The 20,396-nt window shown below is 35.4% G+C and overlaps 1 protein-coding gene across 1 annotated transcript in view; it reads left to right on the top strand.

The window, feature by feature from the left end:
- The window catches only part of CPS1 (carbamoyl-phosphate synthase 1, mitochondrial), a 112,058-nt gene that overhangs the window by 1,700 nt on the left and 89,962 nt on the right, over positions 1-20,396 (top strand). The window contains exons 2-3 of the mRNA XM_004674809.1: positions 15,632-15,741; positions 19,495-19,639. Coding sequence (XP_004674866.1) covers positions 15,632-15,741; positions 19,495-19,639 — 255 coding nt within the window. The remainder of the gene's footprint in view (positions 1-15,631; positions 15,742-19,494; positions 19,640-20,396) is intronic.

Raw genomic sequence — 20,396 nt, 5'->3', positions numbered from 1 at the left:
CAGAAAGAATAAATACTAATGAAAATAGTATCACCTAGAGTTTGATGTATTTTTAAAGAATTCAATGTTGTGCCCCTTAGAATATCTTCTTACAAAAAATGGGTAGCTAGGGATAAGTGTTGTCTTCATCAGATACTAGAAACTGAGCAATTGAGTGATTCTTTTAAGCGGCTTAGATGAAACTGAAATTAGGAGCCAATTCCCCAGGATCTTAATTTGTGCTCTGTACAACCATAGCTACAACTGGTGTAATTAGTGGATGGACTATTGTGAAAGCACTTCCTCTAGCTCATGGTGGAAGATCAGTTTTAAGGGTCTGCCAAAGTTCACAGCTAAGAATGACAAATTTGTAGGAGGAATAAGCCATCATTTTATGGTGTAAAAGCCATTACTCACACTCAATCATTACTGACCAGAGTTATGGAGGAATGCCAGGCATGAAAAATAGAAGTTTTGAACTTCACAATAGTGAATTAAAATTCTGTACCGCAATCCAAGGGGACTAGTGTTATTAATCACTCAGTTTGAAATAGTCCTCTACCTATCTTTCTTTCCACCTTCCCTTTTAAAACTTAACTCTCTTAGACAAATTTATCCAAATTTACTTTTATGTGGGTATCACATTTTAAAGATGGTAAAAACTATTAGGATATAGTTATATAATAGCAAAGGGAAGTAAAGTGAGTAGCTGTATATATTGCTATAGCTACTGCTACTCATAGAGAGTAAATGGGCCATGGGAAGTTTTTTTTTTTTTTTTTAAAGATTTATTTATTTATGCATACAGAACTGGGGTACAGCCAGAGGAACAGAGAGTGGGAGGGTTCACCAGAAACAGAGTGGGGAGCAGAACAGGCAGATTGACTGAAATACACTGCTAAGGGGAGCAGTGGGGGAGATAGGAGAGAGCCTCCGTGCCATGTGGGTCACCTCCAGGGTGGGGATAAAACAGGCACTGTAAAGGCTGCAACTTGCTTGCAGTGCTGCATCCCAATCTACTGAGCCACTAGAGAGGGCCTGCGGAAGGTTTTCTGTGATCAGATCTACATGTGCTTCTCTTTCCCTGTGAACCTATTGCCTTTGCAGTCTTTGGAGGTCATATTTTTGTCTCCTTGTGGTGGCAGTTAGAGTGGGTTTGACGACAGCAGTGATGTACTTGTACTTTTGTGTTACTTCCTTGTATGTTTGTTTGTGGCTAGTATTTGTAGCATGAACCTTGCCAATAGACACGATTGTATTTTACTTCCAGAAAAGAAGAATTTCAATGTACTCTGCATTTTAAGGGAACTTTATATCCAGGGTATACATGATCAACAACCACAAAATAAGAAAGTTTTAGAGCCTCTAATTTTTTTTTTATTGCATTGAAAAATCTCAGTGTTTATTCTTACATTCAGCCACTTGTGGTTGTAGAGCAGAAAACACATTTGATGGGGAATAGATATTTCTGAGTTCTGATATCGTATGTATTTACTAATGCTCTGCACTTAATCTAAGTCACATATTCTATCTGAACCTACATATTGTCATCTATCATAATGAACTGATTCTTGATTTACTCAAAGGAGTATGTATCACACAGGATCAATGCTCAAAATCTATAGATCTATAAAATACTTTAAAAGCAAAAAAACTAGATACTTAAAAATACATTTTAGTAGAAAGACTTAGTGGAGAGTTAGATCAGTTCTTTTTGTTTTTCAATGGGCTACAAATTAATACAGTGACAAGTGGTCTGAGAAAAATTCTCAAATACTTATAATGATTTTTTCACTTTTGTATTAATATGAAGCCTGTCTTTATGAAGAGATTTCTTATACTGATTAAGACTCAAGACAGTGTAGCAACTAATCTTTTTTTTCACTATCGTGACTTCAATTCATAAGTCAGGATGCACATGTTAAAATCCTCATAAATTAATTAGCAAACAGTTAATTAACAAATAAACATAAAACTTCTGCCCCAGGGAGATTAATAAGTGGAAATACATAGATAATATGTGGATTGTTATGGACTTCATGAAACTTACAATTAAAAACTGAGTTCACAAGTCTCAGAAATTCATCGAAACTGGATAGTTTTATTTTTACTTGCAATTGGGTTTGGAAATCAAAGATATTAAATTGAAAAGGTTAACTTCCTTATAAATGGGAAAAAATTTCACTAAGTACTGCATATAACATTAATTCACTTATATTTAAACATAGTGACTTTTGTTACAATTAAGCCAGGAACCTAACAGTCTAAGTGTCCTTTTCTCTGTTACTTTATATTTAAATAAGCCTCAGAAGTCATTGCCTTTGAAAGGTTTTCATTTTGCAAGATATTATATTCTGATACCAATATGAAGTATCTGTTTAACTCAATGGTGAGAAGTTACGGTCATCTGATTAGAAGTTGGCAACTGAAAAATATCCTAAAATTAGGATAATTTAATTATATTATATTAGCTTTAAATATTTTCACTGGAAATTGAGTTCATTATTATCTCGGAATCTCTTCATATCAATGAGTGGTAGAAATAGGAATAGGGTTATCACCCATTTTCAAGAATAAATTTCATACTAGATTTTTAATACAAATAAATAAGTTTTATGACTAAGTTTCATCTGTGATAATCCAAATTTTTGAAATATACCATCTTCTAATTCCAAATGAGAAGGCATAGTACTAGTTTGGGATGATGAGCAGAATTATGTAATGCTGTTGGACACTATTTCTTGGGCTTCGGGGTGGGGGTGGACTCTTTTTTGAACATTTTTGCTCATGCACTTTCCCTTTTTATATCTCCTCCTCCTAAGTAATAGATGCATTTATTTTTCATCCATAACCCATTTCCATAAAGCTAGAACAGGGTCTAGACTGAGGTGATGCATTTAGAACAGACAAATAGGGGCTTAGACCAGACACCTAAGATGCAGGATTGAAGGAAACTGTCATTTCCAGCCCATGTGTGCCTCCTTCCATGTGCCCTTCACAGCGCTCTCCCCCAACTTCGCGCCAGCCCTGAATCTGGCTGGAAATAAGCCCAAGAACTGACACTAGCATTGACCTCAGACTTCCCTCTGTGATAGAACCTTACATTTCTATTTGGCTATGCTTGGCCAGTTTACTGATGCTGGAGTAGGTCCCATTGCTGCATGAACACAGAGCACTCTTCTGTCCTCATATCTTTATTAGAACTTTATATTTCCAACTTATACCAAAGATTGGCAGTGTAGTAATATCTCTGAAGCAGTGGTCCTGTCAAAGCTCACTTCAAAACTTCATGAATTGCTGTACAAACTGAATGCCCTTAATGAAACCAATATTCTCAAGGGTCTTTACAAGGACTGTGGGCTGAAGAAAGTTACATGGGTCAGGATCAGACTTGGTGCTCTACTCCTCAATCCTAGTGATCTCTAGCTTACACTTAACTTCATCTGCTCTACATGACGTTGACCTGTAAAAATCTTTTCATGGTCCCTCTAGTCTTTCTCTTTTCTCCAGTTTAATAAATGCCATATTTTGATCTTTCAAGTTTCATAGGGAGATGTGGTTATTGTAAAGTTCTTTTAAAAAAAAACACTAGAATTGCTCTATCACTAAAATTTTACTAAATAAGTTTCTTCTAGAATATATCCATATGTATAAAACTATGTTAACGAATTACCATAAAGTTAAAATTAGCTTATATGTTGGAGATCACACCCAGATTCAGAACAATTTGCCACGTAGCAGATAGTCACTAAGGCTGGTTAATCAACCTACCTTCTATGAACATGTTTTATAATGGAATTTTTCTAAATACTATATTTATTTATAATGAGAAACATAGCTAGAATAAAAATTACTTAGGAGTCTGACTAATTTATTTATAAATGTCTGGAACATAGAAATATTTAAGTAAATTAATCTTGCCATGTCCTCCTCCCCCTAACATTGGCTTATTTTTAACCAAAGGCAGATGACTTAATATTAACCCAGAATGTTGTAAGGCTATTAACTTAGGATGTTGTAAGCTTTAATTGATTGCTGCTGTTACAGTACTTTGAAATCCTTAAGTATTAGCCATTTTAACTGCAATGAAATCTCATTAAATATTCTAGACATTGTACGGTAATTCTGAAATTTAAATATTCATATTTAAATTTTCACTCCAAGGATGAAAAATAACATTTCATTTACCAATAAAAAAAAACACTTCCAGATTTTAACTTTTTACCATATTATCTGTGCAAAAATAAACTTAAATAAATACTGACTTTAAGCTTCTTACTTTTCAAAGCTTGGTTCAGATTTATTTTATTTCTTAGGATGAGTACTGATGTGAACTAATAGCTAAGAAACATCAGGTAAGCCAGAAAATAATCATGTGATGTAGCTTTAGGCCTTGGCGAGAGTAAAAATAAACACATGGGACTTCTACTTTTTCTAATATGCAAATAATTTACATAGACAAATGATTTAACACCAATATAGTCATATTCCCAGAGTAAATCACTTTCATTTCCAGTACTAGCTTAAGGGGATTATTGTAGATATAATATTTTATATTCAAATCTTTTATGGAACTTATTGCTAAATTAGTTTTAGGCTTTTACATCCAGAATGTTTAGTGGTGAATTTTCCTAGCTTGGGAAGAAAGAATGCTGTTTTCCCTATTTCACAGAAGTGTAAGGCTATAGCTAAGACAAGGATAGAGGAATATCTTTTTTGTATATAAAAGTGAAAATACATGTGACAAATTTGGTTATAAATTGAATTGGTCCCCAGGCCCCTCACTGTCTTTTCCCATCATCATTTTGTCTCTGTGAGAGCTGTTGCTTCTAAGATTGAAGAAAGCAATATGGGCCAAGGTCAAGTGTGGTGTCTGAACTCCAAATCCTTTCTCCAGCCGTAGTTTTATTACTTACTCAAGAGCCCTTTTACATATTGAATGTTATCTTAATATAAAATAAATCAGATTTCTTTTTCTTTTACTTCCCCTCTTTTTTGCTATCGTTTGAAAACAGGCATCAGCGAGAATTTTTGCTTCTTATGACTGCTAGTAAATCTGGAAGTAGCAGATTTCAGCACAATGCCATTTATACCTGACAATTTCTTCTATGTTAACCAAAATATTGTCATGTGTTTGTAATAAAACATACTGCTTTTCAGTTTTCTATTTGGTTCTTCCTCCCATGGTCTTGTAAGCTCCATGAATGCAAAAGCCTAATGTAGATGCTCACCATAAGCAATTTTAGGCTGAGGAAATGATCCAAAGAAAACTGGTTTAGAAGATCATCATCATCAAACTTAGCCTAGAATGATGCCAGAATGTGGAATAATAAATGAACAACAATGGATGGTTTATAATAACATAATAATTAATGGAAAGGAAAAAAACTAATAGCAATAATAAGCATCTGGCTATCTCAGAACTTTTATAAATTAAAAATTATGCTTGAAGTTTGACTGTTATTTCCTAAACCCAAGCCTTCTAGATTAGCTGATAGTAATAACAGCAAGGACACATTTTTAAAGCATTTGGAAGGAGAATTTAACTGTGTGACTTCCATTATTAGTAGTGCATTGTTCTTTTCTGGTGAATGCTTTGCAACATCTACTCTTTTAAACTTGATTTCAAACTGAAAGTATAAAGTCCTAGTCATTATTTGTGGTCCAGTGAAGCCAATCAATCATTTTACTAGGAAATTAAATTAGAACCATGAATATAGGGTTACAATAAATTTTCACGAAGAATGGAAGAGGTGTTTAGGGAAAATATGCATACAATATCACATTTTTGCATGTTTTTAAACAGATTATATATTTTATATGGTAAAGAACAAAACCAATACCCATAGCAAACAAGCCAACAAAAAGGGAATTCATTTGAATTTTTTGTGTAACTGCAACATTCCTTGCAAACTGTGTTTTCATCAAAAACTACTTACAATTTATGAAAGAATACTCAGATTTTACAAATATTAGAAAGTACAGCAATTCCTCCCCTATATCTCTATGTGAAGTGATTTGAAGGAATATATGTACACCTATGCTCATTGCAATCCTATTTATAATAGCTAAATAATGGAAATGCCAAAGTGCCAAAGAACAGAACATTAGGAAAACAAGATAATACCTTGGAATACTATCCAGCCATCAAAAAGGAAGTGGATAGGATAATACTAAGAAAAATAAGTCAGAAGGAGCGAGACAGATGTTGGATGGTCTCACGTATATGTGGAATATAGAGAAACAAAGAAAGGCTCAAAAACCAAACCAATGTGACTAAAAAACTGAGGCAATAAGAGGAGGAAGTGGTTTCATGAGAATATGGGAGAATTGGGTCCAGTAGAACATGGTGGCAGATTATGGGGGCATTGGTGATACACAGGATGTAACACTGTACCTTTGTAGAGGTTTGATTATAACCCCTGGAGCAGGTACAATGATATAAACCTACTTTACTTCGATAAACATAATCTGGGAAAAAAGTACAACATCCAAAGATTTCTCAGTTTAATAAAACACCCATGTAAAAACTCATAAAAGAATTGAGTTCTTACAGAAATGTATGTAACTCAGTTTAATTTAGAGGAAAATAAAATTGTTAAAATGAAGTATTAAAAATGGGTTAATTAAATATGCCGTATCCCCTGCTTTTAAGAGTTTATATTATACCATCTCTTACAAAAGGCCTACATTAATGCCTGTTTCACTAGTGCGAAAGACACCTGACTGGGATGTTTGCTTTTATGACCAAAAGACGAAACAGAGGTCAGAAGGCAAGAGGACTGGCATTGCTCCTTCTCCAAAGGCCACTTTGGAAAGATGTGTGTTTCCCAAATCATTCCTGTGTTTATATATGTTAGTGTTATGTTAACTTTTATGTGTAATTTGGTATATTATTTTTAGATTTAAAAATGCTTAGGTATTTTCTAACAAATTAATATGAACTGCTTCTTTGTTTTGTGCTGTTTTGGTTTATGAAAGATTTTCTAGAAATACTCTTTTATAGAAATACTCTGTGGAAACCTGAATGCGGGGAACACACATGCAAACATATGTGTGTAAAAAATATAATTGTCAATATATCTTCCTTCTATAAATTTTCAGATAATAGTAACATTTAGCATTAGCTGGGCATGGAAAATATTAATTTAAATATTTAATCATTAAAAGTCATCTCAACTCACAAGAAAATATACTTTCTGACTCTTTTGAAACCTAACAGGCTACCTGATCCACACATCTGCATGCTTCAGGGTAAAAGAAGAGTTTTTTTGTATTTTCCTTATTATCATTAATGATTACAAACCTTTGGATTTTTTTTTTTTTCTTTTTTGGGGAGAGCGACGAGGCAGAGAACAAGAAAGGTTGTTTTTGTGCTTTGTTGACATAGTTACATGGGTGGGGGGAAATATAAATACTGAGGAGTTGGAGATAATGTTATTAAGTACAGATGCAATTTAAGCATATATTTAAGCTGAACTGAAGTTTTTAGAAGATAAAGGGAAATCTCTCTCACTGAATTTTCTTTTCTCGGTTGCATGCTGAACATGTGCTTACTAGTCTCCTCAAAGTGAAAGTCTCTCTGTGGCCTTCACTAATAACATTGGCTTTGACTCAAACACCTAAGTGTCTGTCACGAGTTAGCTTTCCTGAAAGCAGACACTGACTTGCATTTGGGGCACTAGATATCTATCAGGGGTCAACTTAGATGAAGGGAAGCTTCTGGATTCAGGATTGGGTGGAGAAAAAGTGAAGTGTGATGCAAGTTGTCAAAAATCTTAGTTAACCTGTAGTAAACCCTTGCTTATCATGCCTGCACGAGGACACTTTTACCCCAAGTATGTTTAGTATGAATCTTCATGTTCCTGGATGGCTCAGTCACCGGGGTGGGTATGGGGTACTGAAGGAAAGGCATGGAGCAAGAGAGTTTTCTGCAGGCAAGGTGGACCCTAAAGGAGTCAGACAGCAGGAGATGGTATCCTGACCTCCCTTCTTGCAGGGTCATCATCCTCTTAGAAGGAGCCAGAGGGACTACTCCATGTCTGTAGCATCTATTGTCTTAACAGTCTTCAGAAATTGGGAACTCAAGAGCTTGGAATTTGTATGCTTAGTTCACCAAGCCTGCTGCTTCTTCTCAGACTATAGGATATTATTAATGATTCTACATTTCAGTCTGACAGTTTAGAGGTTTACAGAAAGGCAATTCTTTTTTTTTTTAAAGATTTATTTATTTATGCATACAGAACTGGGGTACAGACCAGAGGTGCAGGAGCGGTGAGAGGATTCACCAGAGGTAGAGCGGGGAGCAGAACAGGCCGACTGATGAAGTACATGCTGAGGGGAGCAGCAGGCGGGTCAGGAGAGGTCTGCCATGCCCTGTGGGACACCTCTGGGGTGAGATCGAACTCATGCTGAAGTGGCTTTAGCTGCTCAGTGCTGTGTTTTAACACGCTGTGCCACCAGGGAGGGCTTCAAAAAGGTAATTCTTGATTGACCTGGGCATATTGTAGTTTATCCAAGACAATTTTGAGTTAAAGTTCTTTATAAATAAATTTAAGCAGAATTCATGATTGAATTGCTATTCATATTCCCATTTAAAAATTGGAAAGTAAAAACAGATATATGCTTAGAAAAATAAAGGGGGATAAAACATATCTCAGAATAAGCTGAAATTTTCTGTGTTTGCTCCTAAGGAATTAGAAGGTTGTACATCCTAAGTCACACTAATTATGCTCAGAAATTGCTACTCCTCTGTTTCCTAGAGTTATGAGCTCACCTTTCCTAAGCTCCACTGAAATGGAAATGGATGGCTTACTATTACCTTCCTCTGGTTTTTTGGTGAGGATTAGATCAGAATATTCATTGCTAGCTTTCAAAATAGTGCCTCACTCATTCCTATGAGCTATTCCTAATGATGACTTAAGGAAGGGAGCAGGGCAGAGTTCTCAGCATGGGCAATGTGCTCTCAAATCATATTTTTACAACATTGTTTCATAATTCTATTTGAAATCAGATACCATTCTTAGGATAATAGAAACTTATCATTGTGTAACTGCACATAGACTGTCATAAGCATAGATAACTACATGTCCAATGTGCCTTATGTCTTCATGGCTCTCATTAAAACAATGCCAAACTGTATTGTCAGTCTACTTCTCTAAGGCACACTTAAGAAATGGTGATGTTTATTTGCTTCAAATAAAATATTATTCTAGAATTTAAACAATAAAATGAATTGTGAGATTATTATGTGGGTTAAAATAAAACAAAATTTGAACTATGCATGTTATCTTTAGTTACTGTTTTCAGAATTAATTATATGAATATTCATTGAGTGCCATGCATGCACAATATTAACAGTAGGTGCTGCCTCATCAATAATAACAGCCTTGATTGTTTTAGAGAAGGATAGAAATGAAACAAATACGGGCCCTCCCGCTGGTGGCCCAGGAGGGTTAAAGAACAGCATTAAGAAGTTAAAGCCTCTTCAGCATGAGTTCGATCTCATCCCAGAGGTGCCCCACATGGCGTGGCAGACTCTCCTGACCCACTGCTGCTCCCCTCAGCAGTGTGCTTTGTCAGTTGGCCTGTTCTGCTCCCCACTCTGTCTCTGGTGAATCCCCTTACTGCCCCTGCACCTCTGGTCTGTACCCCAGTTCTGTAGGCATAAATAAATAAATCTTTAAAAAAAACTGAAACAAATACTAAATCTATCTTTTAAGAAAGAATTCAACTGAAAATAAGATGAATCAAGAACTTGATGAATCAAGAACAGAATGAAGGCATGTGAAAGAAATTAAAAATTCTACTTAGTGTAAAATGAAAAAAAATATTTAATATCTGTAAGTATTAAGATAGATAATGAGAAAGGTATCAGGATGAGAACATGTATGCTTGCTCTTTTTCTTTTGTAGCTTTTCTCTTTCATTGATTTCATTATTTAGTCATTTAGCAGGATTTTGCTGAGCGCTTAGCGCATTATCAGACTAAGGTAATTTTACCAAAGTGTGAATAAACCTTAATTATGATGTAAGGGAATTGCAGCACCACTTACATATTTATTTATAAGACTAGTTTTAGAAATAGGGTTTCTTTATTTCCTTACCTGGTCTCCCAGGAAATAAATTATGTGGCATTAAATACAACTATAAATCTCTTATCACCTTTGTGAGCAGAGAAATAGTTAAAACATGACAGGAGCAAATCAGGAGTGCAAATTACAAGGTAGTCTGTAAATCTCAGAAAAACCAACGTATAAATATGCAGTTTCTTTGAAACCAGCGGTCATTCATTCATTTTTCCAGCCAATCAGTGTTTGTTCGGTCTTACTAACAGCAGAACCTTGGGATTGAAAGTGAGTCACACCTTCTCCTCCACTGTGGTGACTGGAATCTATTGAGAACTATGGAAGCAATGTTCATCAGGTTAAACTCACCTGACTTAGAATCTGTTGCTTATTTGTATCACTCTGTGATGATTAACAAAAAGACAGGCAGCAGCAAGTTAATCCAAATTTCAAATTGAGCAAGGTGAAAAATAATGCATTTTCCCCACTGTTGTATGTTCAGTGATTCAAAACTAAATAGCTCTCCGTGTCCAAATAACTTTTAATACCTGAATTTTGCTTAGTCTTTTTACTTGATTTTGTTGCAACAAAAATACATAACAATAACATAAAAACTATAATTGCTGTAAAAGATTCTTTTGTATGAATTATCCCAAAACAAAATAGAAGAATACAGGGATTTCTTCCTATACCCCTCTATTTAAGAAAATCATCAAAATCATCATTCTCCATTTGCAGAATGAAATAGGGAATGAAGCAGATTGTTATGTAGTTTAAGCACTGTCATAGTTATCTACAAATTATGAGGCTACATTCAAGATAGTACAGATGCACTGCTAGTTACATGTAATAAGAAGGCACATCAAAAAACAGGTGTTTGCTTAGTTTCAAATTCTTACCTACGACAAAGTAAACACTTAATGTACAATATTTTTTTCAGTATTTTTTTAAAGATTTATTTATTTATGCATACAGAACTGGGGTATAGGCCAGAGGTGCAGGGGCGGCGAGAGGCTTCACCAGAGACAGAGTGGGGAACAGAACAGGCAGATCGACGAAGTACTCTGCTGAGAGGAGCAGCGGGCGGTCAGGAGAGGTCTGCCGTGCCATGTGGTCTCCTCCGGGGCAGGCAGGGATCAAACTCATGCGGAAGACACAAAAAGACACAAAGAGAACTCACAGCTTCTCAGTGCTGTGCTTCAACCTGCTGTGCCACCAGGGAGGGCCCATTTCAGTATTTTTATCCCCAACTTTTTTTTTAGATTGATACTCAGTGGTTCTGTATTCAGCCCACAAACTGAATGATTGTCTGCTCTGTGCCAGGCACTAATGTAGATGTGAACAAAGCAGACCCAACCCTTTGGTTATGTGAAGTTCACTTTCTAGTGGGATGAGACAGATAATAAGTAAGGCACTGGTTGACATCAAAAGCCACTGGATGCTATGATGAAAGAAAAGATTAATGAGCTAGGATGCAAGGCAGGCATCTTGTCATCCTAAGTGAGGTCAAGGTAGATCTCACTTGCAGGTGGATTACATTTGAGCAAAGACTTGCAGGAGTGTTTAAATTTTGAAATTTAAATTCAGAATTCCACGTTTCTTAAAGCTTCATGAATGGAAAAGAAAAGATGAATGGAAAAGAAAAGATGAATTATTTTATGCAAGAGAACTCTTCCAAAGGACATTATGATATTTTATTTACCTTTGTAGCTCTGGGTGATACTTTTTTTGAGATATTTTTTTTCTGTTTTATTATTCATGCAGATATCTAGATACAGGAACAGTCATTCCCTTATTACCAGAGTTTAGCATTGCATTTGGCACATGGTACCAAGGGACCCTAAAGAAGTTTTGACTTAAATGTTTAAACTGATTTGTGGCATATTCACATAGAGAGCAGGCACGAGCGAAGTGAGCTTGTAAGGCTCAAAGTTACATATCTTTACTTTTCATAGCATTTTATGAATGTACAGACTTCTCTTTATTAAGGTTTCTTTGGTTCTTTCAGCATTCAAAGTACTAAAGCACTTTGGCAATAGGAATTTAAATTACAACTTAATTTTACAGGGTAATTCCTAGGCCACAGACATCTTTCTGTTGGACTGAGGCTACTAAAATATCTTACTGTGGACATAGGTGATTTCTTTTGGACTCATTGGGATGAAATAGTGTTTGGGGAATGGTTAGCTAGAAGAGGGGATTCCAAAAAATAGCACTTTGTTCAGAGTTGCTCCATCAATTTATAGATAAGTCAATTGACACTCATCATTTTAAACCCATTGGAGGCCAGTGTAGTTAAGTGGAATATAACAGGCACTATAAGCAATAAACAGAGCCCTTGGAACAATATAATGTGTAGTGGGAAATAGGATTGGAAGATCTATAAAAGCTGCCAAGAAGAACAAAAAATATAATTAAAAGAGCAAAAAGACATATTGAACACAATCTCAGGGACTATTTCAGGCAACAGTAAATGTCTCCTCAAATATATCTTTAAAAGACAGAAGCAAAGTACAAAACTAGTCCCATGGAGAAAGGAATAAAAATACCAAATAGATTTGTAGGGATAGGATAACAAGAGTTGGATTTGCTTATGTTAATTTTTACCTTTCTCTGATATAATTAGTGTCTCACCCTGGGATAAGAAAATTTGAAATTCTAAGATGAGGATAGAAAACAATTAAAATTTGGAGTTCATACCTAATTTTTTCCAAATTAAATGAAGTTACTTTAGGTTTTATCAAAGTTATCTACTATTTAGAAGAGTATTCCCTTCACCCTTCCATTTTGTGAGAGCATGTAGGTTACAGATGACTTCCCCAAGAACAGAAAATAATACTTTTGGTAGAAAATATTTTTTGACATTGAATTTCCATTATTTTGGATCAAAGAATTTCACCAGGTGAAACATGTCAGAGTTATCTGGGGATTTTTTTCCCAGTAAACATAACCCCTCCTGAGAAGTATCACACAGACACATGAATAGCTTATAATGTTTAGAAAAATAGTGAGCATTATTGCCCTTATCCCCTAAAACCAATAACTTTTGTCTTAAATTAAAAATAAATAATAGATCACAAAATAAAATATAAAATAAGAATAGCATGTTATTAAAAAAGTGAGATTAGGGCCCTCCCTGGTGGCACAGCGGGTTAAAGTACAGCACTAAGAAGCTTAAACCACTTTCGCATGAGTTCAATCCCCACCTGCCCCGGAGGTGACCACATGGCGCAGCAGACCTCTCCTGACCCGCCCGCTGCTCCCCTCAGCACTGTACTTCGTAGATCTGCCTGTTCTGCTCCCCACTGTCTCTGGTGAATCCTCTCACCCTCTGTCTGTGTCTCTGACTTTTACCCCAGTTCTATATGAATAAATAAACAAATCTTTAAAAAAAATGGATATGGAAGCTAAATTCAGAACTTGAATATTGACTCAGTGAAGTCTTGTCATAACTCAAATTACATTCCTTAATTATTTGTGCTGAATAATTCCAAAAGTTTTTGTTTTAGTTTAGTGGTTGAGAAGATAAACTATAACTACGTAAAGATAAATCAATCTTAAGATAAAGTTCAATTAAATAAAGCTATTTTAGGTTTTATCAAAGTTATCTATTATTTAGAAAAGTATTCCTTTCTTTCCTTCACTTTATGAGATCTCAGACTGCTCCCATTGCTATAGTTAAGACTTTATCTAGAAGATAATATGTGTTAAGAAAGAACAAATTTATTTTTGCCCATGGGCACACTCATATATACAACACATCTAAAATGTACAGTACAACACTTGTCCAATATATCACAGAAATTTAAACTTGAATTCCATGTATTATACCTTTGCTTAAAAAAACAATAAACTCATTTGGTGAGAGAGATATTTAAAATGTCAGCTTTAATGGCATTTTTGTAAATAGAAACAAAGGTCTAGAAATCTTTCCTTGAATTCTTGTTGCGTACCAAGATGTGTGTGTGTATATGGGTGGCAGGTTATAAAAGCATTAGACAATGTTTGTACAATTTTAGCGATGTCAAGGAAATAAGTATGAAATTAGTATATTTCTGTCTTTGACGGTCACATTTAACCCTTACACAATAATCTCCCATATTTCAACAATTTCATCTCATGATCAAACTATGTCATCTGTCCCCTATTCTCCTCCCTCCAGTTCCTGATAATTTGAAGCAAATCTCAAATATTGTCTTACTTTATCCTTAAGTATTTTAGTGCATAGCTTTAATACACTCAAAATTATAATCACAGAACCACCTTCAATTCTAAAAAATAATGTTGAGTATGAAAATCAATTTATTATTTACATGTCTGTCATTGTTGCAGAGATTTTTTCTTTATAGATTATTCTTTTAAGTCATGTTCCAATTATTTTGTGTTAGAGATGTCTTGTGGCATGGAGAAATTGCACTACCCCAAACTGTGGTTTAGCATATTTCTCTCCCCTGAATTTTATGAAAATTAAGAGCTAGATATAAATTGTTTCAATGATAGACTTTATTTTTTGAGTAGTGGATGATGCTTGTTTTTAGACAAATTTCTCTCTTTTGCCAAGAACTTTCTAGAAGATGGCTCAAAGATGAGTATGCTGAAGTAATTAAAGTCAGGATGCCTTGTAGTCTGGAGGAGAACCAGAGATAGATATGTTAACTCTAATAACAGAAAATATATTTTTAGATGCTTCATAGTGCTTGCTTTTGTATAAGTACTAACAGAGTGGTAAGATTTCCACTTCTTTATGACCATAAAGCTGGAGTAGAAGAGCAGCCCTCGGGACAGCTCTATCAAACGCAAGAGCTCTATGGAACAGTTTGATAGATAAGCTTGGTGATTCCTTCTAGCTCTAAACCTCAGAGTGATGATGAGCTATTTGGTACAATTCACAATGTTTTGCAAACTCATGAACTTCCCTTCAAGCTATACTTGAACAAAGCTAGAGAATATTAAGAGGAAAAAGATAGACACATAGGAAAAAGAGAAACACATTAACATTTCAGCTAAATTGAAGGATGTCTGGATTGTCAATAATTCTACAAGTAGGCTTCGAATAGAAAATGTACTGACATGCTTCAGTTCTTCTTTCAAGTAAAACAAAACACCTGATGAGAATGATTCCTGAGCCCTCCCTGGTGGCACAACAGGTTATGGGTTAGGACACAGCACTGCAAACTAGCTGATGCTGCTTCAGTGTGAGTTTGAACCCTGGCCTGGCCTGGAGGTGACCACATGGCACAGCAGACCTCTCCTGTCTTGCCTGCTGCTCCCCTCAGCAGTGTACTTTGTTGATCTGCCTGTTCTGCTGCCCACTCTGTTTCTGGTGAATCTTCTCACTGCCCATGCATTTCTATTCCTATACTCCAGTTCTGTATGCATAAATAAATAAAATATTTTTTAAAAAACAAAAGAGTAATTCTTTAGGAAAAGTGACAACAGGAAGGCATCTCCAAATCTAGGCAGTGAGGTTTCATGAAATATACCTGTGCATGTATTTATAAATGTGTTTTGTGCCTTTGGATTTTTTCCAGCTGCCAGAGCTTCAGATTTTGTCTTCTGCTAAGATTCATGTACTTGTTTCTGTAGGCCCAGACAGCACACATTGTCTTGGAAGATGGAACGAAGATGAAAGGGTACTCTTTTGGCCATCCATCCTCTGTTGCTGGTGAAGTGGTCTTTAATACTGGTCTGGGAGGGTGAGTAATTGTTTGATTCTTCTTCAATGTAGAGGAGTGACTGGGTAGGAGTGAGCTTCACAGATGAAGCTCAAAATCATTGCATCATAAGTCTATTGTTCTAAAACGTCACTGTGCATGTTTAAGGCCTGTTGCAGCTACTTCTGAAAAGACACTATCTCTTGTCACTCTAAATCATGGAGAACAAGCACAGTGCTGATCCCCTGGGAAAAAAAAAGGAACTCAATTAATTTTAGAAACCTAGGGTGTCAGGATACAACTTATATGAGATTTCCAAATAGTTTCTCTAAGATGAAAATTGTAGGAGGGAAAGGATAAAAAAACATACTCTAGTGCCATCCATTAGTGAAGTTAGGAATCAACTTGGTACATATAATATGAACTACAATAAGGAGCTAAAATGGCTTGGGGTATTTTACATAATTTTTGATTGTAGTATGAAATAGGACAATAGTAAATGCATTTATTATTTTAACATAAACAATGGGAGAACAGGTGCATAGAGATGATATTTTTTAAAAGTTATTAGTTAATACCCAAATTAGTAAGACCTGCCTGCTAAAACAGGTGTGGTCCATGTACACAGTGGAATGAAACTCAGCATAAGAAAAGATGAAGCTTTGCCATTTGCTGTAACATGTGGAACTAGAGGTGATTTTACTAAGCAAAATGCCAGAAGGAGAAAGCAAATACCAGGTGATTTCTCTCACATGGAAAAAGAGGGACAAAACAAAGGAATAGTTAAAACGAAACCAAAACATATCCTTGAAATCTAACAGAACTGAGGCTACTGAAAAGATGTGCCTTAGGGAGCAATGGAGGGAAGGGGACAGTGAACTAACATGAAGGATTATGGACGCGTTGAGGGTGGTGTGGTAACGTACATCTGAAGAGGTGTGAACCTTTATCTCTGAGTCATATCACAGTGTTGTAAACCAGTGTTAAGCCAATAAAATTAATACAATAAAAAGTCTGCTAATAGATATACAGCAACAGAGATAAGGATACTACAGAAATCACATAGCCTTTCTTAACTAGCCAACAAATTCGTTTGTTGATGTGGGAGTCAGGAAGCTGAAGTTCTAGTCTCAGTCCTATAGATAACAGATTATATGATACTGAAAAACTCACTTTAGATTTTTGAATTCTAGTTTTCACATATACAAAGTGAGCAGACTAGATAGAAATTTACAGCTAGGGATTAAAAAAATATATGAGTCTAAGAAAATGGTTTCAAGAGGTTTTATTAGGGATACAATAGATTAAACTTCTAGACAATATTTGATACATTCTTTGGGGAGATTCAGTGGTCATTGTAAAGTTAAGGAGACATGGGTTAACTGATATTAAGGTATTGACTGATAAAGCGACCATTGCATTATTAATGTACATTCTTCTCTAAACTCTTGGGTCTCTGTTTGAAATGAGACTATTAGGTGGTTTTAAAACAGATCCAGTGGTGAGAACATTAAATTACAGTGTATAAAACCTGTTTGTAAAGTTTTGCTTCACCAGGCAATTATTTAAGCTTTCGACAGCACTAATTACTGGCTGTGTTAATATACCTGCCAACAAACAACTGTTTAATATAGATCAGAATGATGGAGGGCACCAGAGTTTTCTTTTCTGTGATAGATTACGGGTAATAAATCTTGTCACATCACAAAAGTCAAGCAGGACCTGATGGATTAATTTGCTTCCAAAACCAAGCTATCTAGGACAAGTGTATTTATTCATTTACTGGTGAGAGTACTGTAAGTATATGTTTAAAGGGAATGACCAGTTCTGTTATGTAGAGAAAGGAGAAAGGGAAGTAAAATTAAAGTTGTTTTTTTTTTTTTATGTAGAAATAGACATCCATTAATAGGTTAGTCTACAGACCAGATTTTCCAATCCATAAACTGCTTTCATGCATTACATGGCTCCATCAGTAAGTTGGCTGATAATTAAAGAGGTTATTTTGTTTTTCATCTTCAAGAAATGGCATTTATATTGTGTAGAAGCCTTGGTTAAAAAATTATCAGTTCCTGACACGTGAGAAGGCAGCTGAGAAATTAGCTGATAGAGGTGTGGATAAATATTACAGCACTTTTTTCACCTTAGGGGTTGTGGAGCTGTAGGACTAAGTGTTCTGTTGACAAAGGTAGTTCTGGTAGGAGTAAGTCTGGATGGGATCGAAGAATTTATGTTGACTCCTGCTAGAGCTGAATTTTATTGGTTTCAAGGTTGTCAGTTCTGGTTCCTCTCAACACCTAAATCTACTTTCAGTGGTAAGCCACAGGAAAGGGTTTTTTTAACATTTTCTGCAGAGTGTGAAAATAGAAGAGAGAGAAAATACTCAATTGCAGTGAATTCTAATACATGGAATAGCAACAGATAGCCCCTGCTGTTATGAAACTAATATTTTTTATTAATAATAGAGTAATAGGCCCTCCTGGTGGCTCAGCGGGTTAGTATGCATCACTGCAAACTAATGGCAGCCACTTCAGTGCCAGTAAGATCCCCAGCCCTGGAGGTGACCCAGGTGGCATGGCAGACCTCTCCTGACCCACCCTCTGCTCCCCTTAGCATCAGGGTACTTTCTCAGTCAGCCTATGCTGCTCTCCACTCTGTCTCTAATGAATCCTCTCACCACCCCTGCACCTCTGTCCTGAACCTCAGTTCTGTATGAATAAATAAATTAATTAAAAAAAGAATAGAGTAATATGTGTGTGTGCATCTGTCTACATATCAGTATAATTTTATATGTATATATTTATGAAGAATGTATATATTTGCATGTTTGTCTTTTTTAATTCTAATTTTCAAATCCACAAATAATTACATAAAACTTCTCACATTCCTCCCTAAATCCATTAGTAGTTTGAAGTAGTTATTTGGAATCTTTTAATGAATTTAGAAGACAGAAATACCTTGAGTTAGTTTTCGTGGGACTGATTTTTTCCCTCATTTGATAATAACTCAAATTTATATACCTCATTTATAGCTTTTTTTTTAATCAACTTTGTTGAGCATTTCTTTCATAGAAATGACCTCAGTTGTTTTACATGTTCAGTGAATGCAATGGCCGCTACTATGTACATACACCACCCCTCCACCCACTCAGGATCCTCTTCAGCGTCAGAAAAGACTTTAAAACATCCTTTCAGTTTTTCACAGTGCATGCTGTGGAGAAACTGGCACTGCTTGAATGTCAGTTTGGATTTACTTTTTGTCTGGTGGAGAATCTTCAGGGTATCTGCAGACGTTCCTTTCTGCCTTTACCTGTTATCAAGGATGCAGAGGAATAGCCAGGTGAAGAGGGTGATAGGGAGAGGTAGGCAAGAGCTTTGTATGCAAAAACTTTTCTGTTTTCACCAAATTGGTGCAAAGTCCTCTCTGCACTGGGATGGTTTACCAACTCCAAAAACTGCTGCAAACTTCAATAGAGCAATATCTAAAAATTTAAGATCCCATTAAAGAATTAAAAAATTAGAAATTGAGGGAATAAAAATGATCTTAGATCTGCCTTAGTATACAAGAGCCAGTTTGTCATATCCGTCAGTCGGGGAGCATATTTCTGTATGCTATCATAACATTTCGCTACCTTTGCTAAAATCTGGAGACAGACTTGTAGGATTTGAATAACATGTTTTCTCATTTGCAGTGGTTCAATAATTAAGAGCATATATGTAAATTATACTTATTTATTTATTTATTTTACATTATTTCTTACATACTTTGTGTGGCTCTTTTTTTGTCATCTTTACCCAGATACCCAGAAGCTATTACTGATCCTGCCTACAAGGGACAGATTCTCACCATGGTTAATCCTATTGTTGGGAATGGTGGCGGCCCTGACACCTCAGCCCTGGATGAGCTCGGACTGAAAAAAAATATGGAGTCTGATGGAATTAAGGTAGTAGCGGGATGACTGTTCAGAAAAGTCTCAGTGTGAAAGGGGTCTTATTGGTTTATTGTTCAGAACCTAGAATGAGCCAAGTTTCTACTTCATTACTTTGATATAAACCATTAAATGCATGTAATCAACCTTATTTCTAGGTCTATAGAATAAATTTTAATATGACATTATTTTGAGTTTATCTATTCAGGGATGTGTTCTCAATGCCTTGAATGAATCTTGGGAAAAAAATGTGTTAGAACTTTACTTGGGAAAAAATGTAGAATTAGTTGTCACCTTTTTAAAGGATTTTGGTAATCCAGCCCATATTAACTTTTTGCATTGTAATCTTATTTTCTGTAGGAGAGGAATAAAAAATAGCTTACAGACTAGTCTAAAAGTAAACACATTAAAATTTCCTTGTCAAGGCAAATTTGAATATCTGGAATGTGGACCATAACAACAAAATTTTACGATTCAAGTTCACCACTCTATTTTTTTAATCACAGTATTTTTGAAAGAGTTGGACTAATCATTTGTGTTAACTTTGTTTCTCTTAACTTTCCTTATCTTTTTCAATCTCTGTAAATGAAGATTAAATTTATTTTACTCTTTATGTACATTAAGTAAGTACTTATTAATTCGATTATTGATCAATGACATGGAAGATAAATACAGATTGTTGGGACTGGGAAGGTAGAACTAGCTAGTGTCAGGATTTGGCAACCAGGTAAGAATAATGAAGGCAACAATTATATATATATATATATATATA

The sequence above is a fragment of the Condylura cristata genome, unplaced genomic scaffold (assembly GCF_000260355.1).
Source record: "Condylura cristata isolate star-nosed mole 26May11 unplaced genomic scaffold, ConCri1.0 scaffold00002, whole genome shotgun sequence".
Lineage (NCBI taxonomy): Eukaryota > Metazoa > Chordata > Mammalia > Eulipotyphla > Talpidae > Condylura > Condylura cristata.
This window is presented reverse-complemented; position numbering and strand designations above follow the sequence as displayed.